The sequence below is a fragment of the Brachyhypopomus gauderio genome, chromosome 5 (assembly GCF_052324685.1).
Source record: "Brachyhypopomus gauderio isolate BG-103 chromosome 5, BGAUD_0.2, whole genome shotgun sequence".
NCBI lineage: Eukaryota > Metazoa > Chordata > Actinopteri > Gymnotiformes > Hypopomidae > Brachyhypopomus > Brachyhypopomus gauderio.
Window position 1 is genome coordinate 32,157,449 of NC_135215.1, and position 11,755 is coordinate 32,169,203.

General features: G+C 39.9%; 1 protein-coding gene across 2 annotated transcripts; it reads right to left on the reverse strand.

Annotated features, from left to right (window-relative positions):
* Positions 1 to 356: 356 nt before the first annotated feature.
* On the reverse strand, positions 357 to 6,196 carry irak4 (interleukin-1 receptor-associated kinase 4). Of its 2 annotated transcripts, XM_077007165.1 has the most exons (11): positions 5,713 to 6,196; positions 5,190 to 5,335; positions 4,847 to 5,032; positions 4,051 to 4,211; positions 3,640 to 3,704; positions 2,753 to 2,867; positions 2,034 to 2,143; positions 1,613 to 1,799; positions 1,158 to 1,220; positions 853 to 1,011; positions 357 to 431 (listed from the first exon to the last, which is right to left on the reverse strand). In XM_077007165.1, the coding sequence occupies exons 1-11, from the start codon at positions 5,871 to 5,873 to the stop codon at positions 402 to 404; spliced, it is 1,383 nt and encodes a 460-aa protein (XP_076863280.1). In that variant the 5' UTR covers positions 5,874 to 6,196; the 3' UTR covers positions 357 to 401. The 2 variants fall into 2 exon arrangements, with proteins under 2 accessions (XP_076863280.1, XP_076863281.1); XM_077007166.1 differs by lacking the exons at positions 5,190 to 5,335; positions 5,713 to 6,196 and adding an exon at positions 5,364 to 5,381 and having other exon boundaries at positions 4,847 to 5,003.
* Positions 6,197 to 11,755: the final 5,559 nt, after the last annotated feature.

Genomic DNA, 11,755 nt, shown 5'->3' on the forward strand with positions numbered 1-11,755 from the left:
ACCGTGACCTCAGCCTGTACTGCTGTTGAAACCGCACACTGCAGCACAAGGAGTCAGGAAAACTAGTAATGTCACAAAAGACAAGCCACCACAGACGTGCACATATGGTGAAAATGGAACAGGGTTCATCTGAGCATTTTCTGTTATCTGTGCAAAGTCATGCCATTCTGATGATAATTGAATTGGATAGTGATTTATGTTTCATGATTGGTGGTCTTGAGAATGCTCTTCACTGTAATGTGTTTTATAAAAGAATAAAATATTTAAATCATGAAATATTTCTTTGTGTACCATCAGGCCAATACATGATGTAAGGATTTTTTTTTAATAGGGAAAAAAAACAATGCAGACATATGTACATAAAATTTGGATAGTTTATTGTAGACTCTGGTATGCTGGGTCTAAGTAAGATCCTCTAGTTCAGTGAGCACCTACAAAATGAAGACAATAATGTAAGTGAATGACCAAATTAACAATCGATCTAGTCAGCTTTTATGATCCAGTGAAGCATTGCAGACGTGTGGTAGCCCTCCAGTCAAAATGTTAAACTGATACATATTTATAGTACCTCAAGTTTAATTTTGCAGTAAAACTGCATTGTCCTAAATCAGTTTTTAGTTTCTTAGCTAAAATTCACAGATTTACCAAGTGCATAGGACTCAGATTACTAAATTACTGGTGACTGTGAAAAAAGAAACTTCAGAGAATCCATTCTTGAAGTAAGATGGATATATCTTATAAGTAAGCACAATATAGCTTCAATATAGAAAATGAAAACTAGATAGACAAGATAACTATATCCAAAGCAATATAGTAAGGGAAAGAATGCTGAAACCAAACACACACACACACCTCCTTTAGCAGAGGTCTTCTGTTCTTCCTTTCACTCAGGCACCTACTGGCCACTCCGTACATCTTCTCCACAGAGTCCATATTCCAACCCTCCATTTTCTTATCTATAAACTCTTCCAGCGTAATTTCTTCGTCATCGATCTCATCCTTCATCTCAATCTGAGAACAGAAACAAATGGAGTGCTCAGAGTTGCACAGACGTTGATCTAGAGTCACAGGCATGAATGCTTTGATCCTAGTGCACAAAGGAGAGAATGAGAATAGTGAGAATGGGCAAGTTCAGTCCAGAACTGGGCAGCACTGACCAGAAGCTTTGGATCGCGGTGTTCATCAACTGGAGGAAATCCAGACAAGATTTCCAGCAGTACCTGAAAGAGTCAGAAAGTCATGATGAATTCTAAATAAGCTTGAACTTATCCTACATGAACAAGCACATGCTGCTTCTCACTGTCCCTGTACGTGTAGCTAGGAATGGCCACACACACCCTTGACATCCTTACAGCAGCGACCTGGGAGCTCCATAACTGGCCGTGCAACTCATCTTGCATTGAGGTCTCAGAACGTAAACTAGTCAGTCTTTGTAGAAGCAGAGGTTCTTGCAAGTGTTAACATCACTGCTAGACTGACAAAAATATCTTGTCCAGAAACTGATAAAGATTTAGAAAATTACCAAAACACAAATTTTGGGCACAACTGCAGTTTCAAACTGCAAGATGTTATTGTGCTTTTAATAAGGTAGTTGGCACCCAGAAGAACATACCACTCCAAAGCTGAAGACGTCTGATTTTGGGGTGATCTCTCCTCTCAGAGCCTCTGGAGCCATGTAGGCGGTCGTACCCACAATCCTCTCAGTTATTACTGTCGTGCACGAACGCTTAGATGACGCACGTGTTAAACCAAAATCTGAAATCTTCGGAATGAATTCCTCATCCAACAAGATATTTCCACTTTAAGTGAAATCACAAATAACTTATTTTGTTAAAATCACATTTCTGCCTATTAATAAATATGCAATGTTAGTACAGCGAGCTCATGATTCAAGACTACACACACGTACTGCCGTGCAACAGACACGCACATGTATAAGAACAAGCTGGCGACGCACAAATAAATAAATAAAAAATAAGCAGAGTGCCGCTGTTCTCCAGGAGTAATGCTGTGGAAGGGGGTTCAGATGATACCTTTTCACATCTCGATGTATGTGGTTCTGCTGGTGCAGGTAGTCCAGACCTCTGGCTGTCCCCAGTGCCACAGCACACCTCACCTGCCAGGTCAGAGGAGCGCTTCCCTCCTGCAGAGAGCCTTAGTCTGGGTGTTTGGACGTGACAGTCCCCTGTTAACTGCTGGGGACTATCTACAGACCACGTTACATGCGGATACAAGCAACCTTTATGGAAAATATTTAGTTATCAAAGTATTCATAGTAAAGTGCAGTCTCTGGAAGGGAAATGTTTTTAAAGAGTTCTAGGTAGGGTTGTGGTGTTCTGGATGTCTACATTTAGGAATTTGTGCTGAAGAAATAGCGTCAAAAGTTCTGTTCAGTTGGAAGAACTATGCCAGCTAAGCACTGACAGCAACATCCTCTGGAGACATTAGGTTTGGCGTTGCAATTACATAGTAGTAAATAACTTTAAAGTTTACATTACTGTACAGAAGAACTTTCAGATTTCATCATCATTTGCAACAGACATGGCCAAATCTCAGTGAGCTTTAGGTCACATTCTTCCAACATACATTGACTACCAGGGAGAACATTTAATTGATCAACCTTTACAGAACCTCTAGAAAGGACTCGTATATATAAAGCCCATGCAGAAGGACAAGCCAATTTGCCCAAATGTGTGAGCATGTGGATGGATGGATGGATGGATGGATGCTGGTTAAAACAAAGTTCACTCACCAAACAGGCAAGTCGATCCAGTAACGAGCCATTAGACATGTAAGTATAAACTAAACACGGGTGCTGGCCATCACTGGAGTAGCCAACCAGTGTCACCAGATTATTGTGATGTAACCTGAAAACAATACACAAGATACACATAATGACAAAATAGGAAAGACACACATAATGACACTATAGGGGGGCTTGTGGGGGGTATGCGGGGGGTAGCCGATCATAAGGTGGACACAAATTCAGTATTATATCTCATCGATTTGGCGCCCCCTCTAGTGCAGCGCCCCTATGCGTCGCATACGCTGCATACCCCCTTTTTGCACCACTGCTCATAGTATTGGTACTGCTAACATCTTGCTCTGTCTGCTCTAACAGGTGACCTATGCAAATACTCTGTCACTGTCCAATTACTTAAAGACAGCACCATGTGTACCTGTAATGGTCCCTTCTCCTCAGTGTCGCATGGTGGTGTTCACCACGTGATTCTGTTTGTTTTCACCATGTTTGTCTTCTTCACCATGTTTTTTGTTTAAATCTTCTCCTTGTCCTCACCTCATATATCTTCCTGTCTTGTTTCTCTTTAGGTGTGTGGTATCCATTACAGCTCTGTCTTGTTTAACCTAATTCCCCAATATATCTTGTTTCCTAGTTTGTAGTGTCGGTTCTGTGTTTCTTCCTTGTGTTTTTGTTTGCCCCGGTTTGTTTCGTTTTGCTATCTTTTTCCTGTTTTTTGCATTCAACACAAGTTGAACATTTTATGTGTTCATTTGAAAATATTAAGACATTGATTTAAATGTAGTTAACTGTCAATGTAAGACATAAAAAAACGTACAAACAAAAAAACAAAACAAGAAAACACATTGTCTTTATAGCAGCCACAGATATCATCTGACCTCTTCAGAGTTTGAATCTCTTGACTGAACTGTGTCTTCAGGTCCTCAGGAGACATGTCATCTGCCTGACATGGAATAAAGAGAAAAACAGACACTGATTAACTGACTTCATTGTGCAGAGGTCTATGAGTGTTCATGAATGAATGTCCCAGTGCATTGTACCTAGTAGACTATATATAAATTCTCTTTATCTTTAGTTGGCTTTATACTAACGTATCTATAGGGTATGTTACATTTGGGACCCATGTTTGAGACAAATACAGTTACTCAATAAACAGAAATTTGAAATAATCACATTTTATTTATTAACATGCTTTTTTCCCCCATTAAAGGTACCAAATACAATTTTGTTTACATCAAAGGTGAAAAAAAATGTTCACCCTACTGTCGATTTGTCATTCAAATACTTACTAGATTAAGTTTTTTCACTGCTACAGGTGTGCTGTTAAGAAGCCCCTTGAACACAGTACCGAACCCTCCCTCCCCCAGTCTGCTGCCCCCTGCTGATACTGGACGATCATCCCAGTTCCTTGTGATCCGCGTCAGTTCGTGAAATGTGAATGTGTAAAATCCTGAATTCAGGGTGGAACACAACAAAATATTTTTGCTTATTGTTTTCAGAATTCTAATAAACATTTAGGTTTTGTTTACCTTAACTTTACCTTCAGAAGCATGGCTAATAACATGCATTTGAAGGCACAGTAACGTAGATTTGACATCTGTTATAGAGCACAAGCAGAGCTACTAGATCCACTTAGACCCAGTGAGATGTTCCACAGACAGAGCTGAACGTACTAGGGCTAGAAGCAGCTAACTGAAGGAGATGTGGAGCTTTTAGATAGCATCATTAAGTAGATATCCAAACCTAGCCTACATGTCCTCACCATTGGTAACTATCCTTTAGCATTTGGAAGGCTACTGCTTTTAACAGGTGGAGGCTGATGTCTACAGGTGGAGGCCGATTTCTACAGGTGGAGGCCGATGTCTACAGGTGGAGGTTGATGTCTACAGGTGGAGGTTGATGTCTACAGGTGGAGGCCGATGTCTACAGGTGGAGGCCGATGTTTCTCTGCTGAAGCTTAAGTCCCATTTACACCACTGGCCTTCTTTAACATGGGTCCGACACGGACATTAGCCCATATAATTTTGTCATTGTAGCAGTACAGCTGTGATGAATTAGCAGAGAAGCAAGTGAATCCAAACACACCTTCGTCTGCAGGTTCTTGGTTCTCCTCTGGTCCCGTGCTGCTCTCAGGTGGTGTAGCAGATGTTTCTTGCTTTCCAACTGCTGTGGTTATTGGTCTGCCACACTGCCGAGTCTCATCCGTACAGTACACAGTGGGAGCATCCTTCCCTGCTATCCACTTTGTGACAGAAGGATTTGTAACTATATCTGGTTTCAGAAGCATACATTATTCATTATAACATTACTTACAAGGATTGTTCTTTCTGGTGACTCAAAAACAGATTCATAACGCCAAACAGTCTAGAGTATATAACTGTCAGTATCACTGTTGTTAAACTGTTGCTTTGATTAAGAATTTTCTTGCCTGGTAAAAGTATTCTTGCTGGTGCAAACAACTTGTGTCTGTTAAGAATTTCCACTAGTTCTCCTACAGTGCTGTCTGTGGTTCCCCAGTCATACAACAGCTCGACAGTAGGACTTTTTCCTTGGACCACCAAACTTTGAAATCTCCTTAGAAAGAAAATAATAATAATAATACCATTAAATAGATTGCTGTCAAGAGAATCAAGGTGAGGCAACACACGAGGTTCCTATGTGGTGAAATCGTCAACTTTCTAAATACGGTTTATCACATGTCCTTCCGAGTTGAGAGGTTGTGTTTGAGCAAATACGGAGCACTCTCTGGACCAAGTTCCTCTCACACTCAAATATGTATTTCAAATATGTGCCGATTTTTTTCCCTGGTTAATAATGAGCTTAAGCGAAAACAGTACAGCCACAAAAGCATACATAAGGGTAATTATTCTCATAACCTTCACTTCCTACGCGAAGGAAAGCAATTATATGTCAATAATAACATTTGTGTAGGGTAGCTATTATCATCGTACCTGACATGCAGCTGTGTGTACCTGGGCTGCCCCGTGGGTTTCTGTATATCCATTAAAACAGTCTTCCACTCGTCGTGTGGGTCCAGAAAATCACCAAGTGTTCGCAGGACGGAATGTTTCAACTTCCGAATTAATGTTTCCGATGTTACGGGGTCGCTCATAATGACCCGTGGCAGTGAGCTTAATTATCCTAACTGTATTCACTTTTAAGTCCAACGTTAATAAACGTCCCTCATTCAAGCCCAAATGCCATCTGGGCATTACGATGATAACATTGTCTGAAACGATTGTGCGTGTGGAACTTCCCGAAAATGAGAAACTTCCTCAAAATGTCATTTCCCCTGTAGGTGTACCGCGGAGTTTGAAGAAAACGACCCTTAATGCGGAAATGAATTCGCTAAGTGTTTCTTCGCGATTAGGAACGAACACTTTTCACACAGACACGTCAGTTAAACAGAAAAATACCAACTGCACTTAATTACGAGTGTCGGATACAGCCTAAATGTACAACGCCATTTTGCATTGTAATGGTATCAGACATATTTTGAATATCAACTTATCCATAAAAATCGAGTGTTGGTATTTTGAGAGGCAAATAAGTGGAATAGGTGCTTGTTCAGTTTAAAAAAGTGCAATTTAGCGATGTAAAAAAAACAAAAAAAAAAAACAAGCATCACATTGACCTTATAACTGTCAGCTCCCCAGTCACATCAAAGTTTTTCTTTACCGTAACTGGGCTGTATCGCGGACATCATAGCTCTCGTCCAGAGTCAACAAAAAACGGGTGGTCTGTCACGGGTGGTGCTGTGTTTTCAGAAGGTTGGGGGCTTGGTGCAGAGTAAATGACATCAGTATACACAGCAAAAGGATGAGGAGAGGAACCAACATAGACATTGAAGTGTTGAACTGCTAACAACAATGCCAAAGTCTTTTTCTTTATAATAATTCTGATGACATTTATTCAACTTGTGAGAATAAGAACAAAATGGATGACAGATTTGATCCTGTCTTTGTGAAGAAGAACAGCCCCAGAACCAGAAACATTAGCATGCACTTCAAGTATAAAAGGCTGAGCAAGATTGGGAGCAACAGTTAGTAATACCTTTAAACTTGAAAAAGCATGTCCACAAGCAGTGTGTTCACAAGCTGAATTACTCTAAATCTGAGTTAGACGTGATAACACATCAGAGAAATTATGACAAATCTCCTATAATACCCAACCATACTCAAAAGCCTTCATACCTTCATAAACTGTGCCATGTTTAGCTGTGACATTTGCCACAATAGGTTATGCTTAACCATTTCCTACCTGCATACCTATATAAGAAACTGTTGCATGTGCAAATACACACTTGCACATTTAAAGTAAGCCCAGCTTGTCTGAGCTGGCCAAACACTTTTACAAAGATGGTAATGTGCTCTTACCAAGTTGAAGTATACATAATTATATAATCCAATAAGCAGAAACGGTTTGGATCGACGCCTGCCGAAATCCTACCCCCCTCATGATCTCAGGTTTTGCAGTGTCTGACTGACATGTCTTTTGTTTTGGTGACTTATCTGCATGTGTAGGTTATACCATGTAAAGCACATGTCTCTATGTTCAACAGGGGCTGTGTTAGTAAGGAGCGTATAATTTTGGCAGTACTGTTACAACGCCTGCTGAAATCCTACCCCCCTCATGATCTCAGATTTGCAGTGTCTGACTGACATGTCTTTTGTTTTGGTGACTTATCTAGATGTGTAGGTTATACCATGTAAAGCACATGTCTCTATGTTCAACAGGGGCTGCGGCGCGCGCACACACACACACACACACACACACACACACACACACACACACACACAAATGATAAAGTAATTATATACAGTTTATATACACTCCTGGCTTTAGTCTTTTGTAGGTCTTACCATCTCCGATTTACCTGCATACTATGTAAATACTTTTAAGGAGCTCTCTTGTGAAAGCTTAAAAACATACTGAGTTTTTCAGTAATTATTTTTTTCTTTTCTTATGTTTCTTTCAGGTCATCTACAGCTGGCCAAACCACAGACAATTAAATGAAATGAAAAAAATGAAATTAAAATGTTAAAATAAAAAGTTGCTGTTGCTGTCGCTTATGAATTATTTATTTTGTATATGTCACGGTCCACAGCGGCTGTTGTTGTTGTTGTTGTTGTTTTGTGACGTCACGTCTTGTGTATTGTGCGTCCCTCAGGTGGGCGGAGCCCGTGATCCGTCTCACCTGAGGGTCGTTTGTTTGCCTATATATGTCTTGTCTTTGTACCAGTTGACCTCTGGTTATTATATCCTTAATTTGGAGATATTGCACGGGTTTTTGGTTTGCACACTTTCTATTAAACCATCCTTTTCCCCCGAGACTTGGCGTGATCGCTTCCTTTTAGTTGCTCACCCCCGCCCGTCACAGTATATGCTTGTTTTAATTTAATTAATTGAAATGTAACATTTATGCTTTAATCTATTTGGAAAGTACTGTGTTAATATATAAAGTCTAGTATGTAAAATATTCTGTAATACCGGATCTGTACCAGTATGAGCCCACCGTGCAAAAGTCCTGCATTTATTGTATGAACGAACTACGGACCCGAGCCAGAACATCTGGATGATTTGCGCCGGATCCGGGCCAAAATATCTTTGCTATGTGGGACCGCTTGAAAGCTGATTTCAGAGATTGGCGCAGCCTTTCCTTATGACTCAGGGTGATAAGGGCTTGAAACAAGTCTTGTACCTTTAAAACATTCATAATCTGTGCAAACATTTTAGACTAGAAATTCGTACCTTGATCAGTCTGAACCAAGGTTATAATTGTTAACGAAAACGAACGAAAAAACGCAAACTGATATTGAAAAAAAAAAATTTCGTTAACTGACATAAATAATAATTTTTAAATGTTTAGAAAACTACCCTTCGTTTTCGTCAATTTATTTAAGTCTTGTGGACTGATATGAAATCGATTTTTTTTTACTAGAAAATTACATTAGCTAGCAGAACCGTATGGCACCTCGAGGTCCGTCACGTCGTTTCTTGATTACAGCTCCTGCTCGCCATGCTATATTGCACAATCACGACAACAAAAGTTGGGAGAGAACGGCGAGAGTCCTGTATGGGATTTATTTTATATATGACTACGAAAAAGACTACATGTCTTGTAGTGGAAACAGGTGATAAAATATGTGGAGTAGTTCTCAAGAGGAAAAACCCCACGAATCTCAAAGCTCACACAAGAGGGCTAACTGCCAGTGGCTCTGCCGAAAGAGAAGCACCATCCCGATTAGGTAGCACCGCGAAGGAGAACCATAATGGACCGTTTTGACCAGTGATCAAATAGCTGCTAGTTAGTTCATATGCAGGAGGATGCACTGGTTAATGTGTTGAAACTGAATGTCAACACGACTCGATTGCATTCAAAAGGTTCAGCTTTTCACTTGAACCAGGGTTAACCGGTAGCTAACGTAAGCCAGCTAGCTAGACAACGTCTTGCGTTATCTAGTTTATTGGACGTTTTGGCGAATTTAAATAGCACTCGCTTAGTAACTTGTTTAACTAACGCCAGTGTCTTTTTGTTTTGTTTAATTCAATTTTTGTTAATATTACTGTGTTTCTGAACAAGGCTGTAATTTTAATGGTTCATACTCTACGTTTTACCTCAGCACACAAGTTAACAATTGTCATTTATTTGAAGTCAGTTGAGCTTTAATGCCAATTCATTATTGGCTATTCAACAGAGCAATATAGACGTTTGCTAAAGCGGACTGACTACAACTCCGATCTTAATAAATTCTGATCAGTTTGTGAGTTATACATTAATAAACAATTGTAATTATACCAGCCGCAAACGTAACGGAGCGCGACACGTGAAATAGTCATAAAGTAACTGACGTATGAACTTATATGGAACCAGTGACGCATAACCATAACAACCACAAAACATTCATGTGTCGCCAATATCACATTCAAATCATGTTAACTCGACGCCAAGAGATTTATATTAATTATCTATTCGGAAAGAGCGCAGATTTGACCATCTCTTGAACAGAATGGGTTGTGTTTGCACACGTATGAAGGTATTTATAGCCTTTTAAATACTTTAGGGACCAAAAGTGTAAAACGTACTTTTACGGAACCAGTAGGCTACTCTTAGCAGTTCTCGGGCTGTGGGTTAATCCAGGGGGCGATTGCGGTAGCGAGATTTAAAATATAACTAAATAAATATAAATTAAGTATTTAAATATAACAGGGGGACTGAAGAATGGATTTCAATATATATCACGTTTAATGAAGAACAACTGGGAGGCTAGTAGTGGTGGTTACGGCTAGTCCGGGTCTCCGTCCTCACTCTCCCGCTCACACTCTGTCCAACTTTCTCTCTCTCTCTAACTCCCCCCTAGGCAGGATGAACTTGACCCGGCCCGCGGCCCATCTCCCCGTGGAGAAAAATTACATTCGCCCCCCCCCCTTCTTTCCCCCCGGTCAACAAATTTCTGGCCCACAGGTCAGAGCTCTCTGCCAAATCTTGCCCGCAGATAAATATATTTGAATAGCCCTGCCCTAGAGGCTACAAGGCATTCTATACATTTCTGAACATATAGAACAGGTTACATCATGCCATTATTGCTCTTACAAAAGTATAGTCTAAGGAGTAACCGGTGCCGGGTTCACTAATTCGCAACTAGATGGTTGAAAAAACATAGCATTAATATATATTTTTTCCATTTAAAATTACATGGCTTTAATAGTGTACTGAGATAATATTTCACATACTAATAAACTGACAAACCAATGAATGCTGTTCTACAGAAAAATAACAAAGTGGGTGTGAAGAATGAGGTAGTAGTGAAGAAGGAGAAAAAGAAGAGAAAATTGTGAAGATGCATGAAGGTAGGCTCCAAAGTGTTACGTCTTCATCACCCATTCCCTCTGTAATTCTTACCTTTCAGCAGGGCTGGACTGGGACAAAAAATCGGCCCTGGCATTTTTGGTTTAGACCAGGGGTGGGCAATTAATTTTTACAAGGGGCCACATGAGAACCCTGAATTGTGTCAGAGGGCCACACAAACAATAATGACGTCATCACAGTGGCTCCGCCCACCTCACGCAAACTTCCGCGAATAGAGGAGGCACTTATACTTGCCGCGTCACATTCTGTGCAGTGTTCTCCAAAACGATGTGTGTTGGTATAAAGAAACACCCCTCAAAAACAGGGGAAGGAACATTTACCTGACCAATTTTAATGTTGCTTTTTGTTTCAGATTTGAAAAGTGCTGGAATTTAGGCTAAATACTTGAAAATGTTTGAAATTGTAACTACTTCGTTTCACAACAAATAGCCATCTGAATGAACAGTTCTCTTGTATTACGTTAACAAATACGAGCCTCTTGTAATTCTAGGACGAAACATGAGAGAACGTGAAGACGTTAAGATTGGGCGTTTTGAAAATAAACAACAATTAAATAATGTGATAAAAAAGCGAATTATTTCGGATCATTTCGAATATATGTATAAATATTTAACTTAATTAGTTTAACGTGCTGGGAAATATTGAAATGGACCTTGAAAGTGACGTATATAATAATAATAATAATAGAATTTTATTTATAAGCGCCTTTCAAGACACACAAGGACACTTTACAAGGGAATAAGCAACAAGAGTTTATATAAAACTAAAAATGATTAGAATAAATCACCAACAATTTAAAATAAATTATTAAATAACTAAAAACATTAGAAAGAAGCAGCAGATGAGAAAAGAGACACACACATACACACATATACATAAACACATACACATGTATAAATGCTTTAATTCCACCTTGTAAAGGTGTATGAACCCTGCAAACATGACTTTGTTCATTGTGCTGAAGCGCGGCGCGCACACGAAGTTACAAAATTCGAGAGGTGCACGACCTTGCGAATCAACAGCGCGTGAGGCCCTCCGCCACCGCGATTACATACATTTCGCCACGCGGACCCTCGCGCCGCTCGCCTCGCGTCAAGTATAAACCTGGCTTAAACCTAGCTTTA

What these genes read in the sequence shown, in the direction of transcription:
- irak4 (XM_077007165.1), bottom strand. Translation starts at nt 5,873, where the DNA reads ATGAGCGACCCCGTAACATCGGAAACATTAATTCGGAAGTTGAAACAT. An exon ending in AGCAAGAATACTTTTACCAG is followed by an intron (nt 5,033 to 5,189) that starts GCAAGAAAATTC and finishes TTCTGAAACCAG; the next exon opens with ATATAGTTACAAATCCTTCT. An exon ending in ACCGCGATCCAAAGCTTCTG is followed by an intron (nt 1,012 to 1,157) that starts GTCAGTGCTGCC and finishes TTCTGTTCTCAG; the next exon opens with ATTGAGATGAAGGATGAGAT.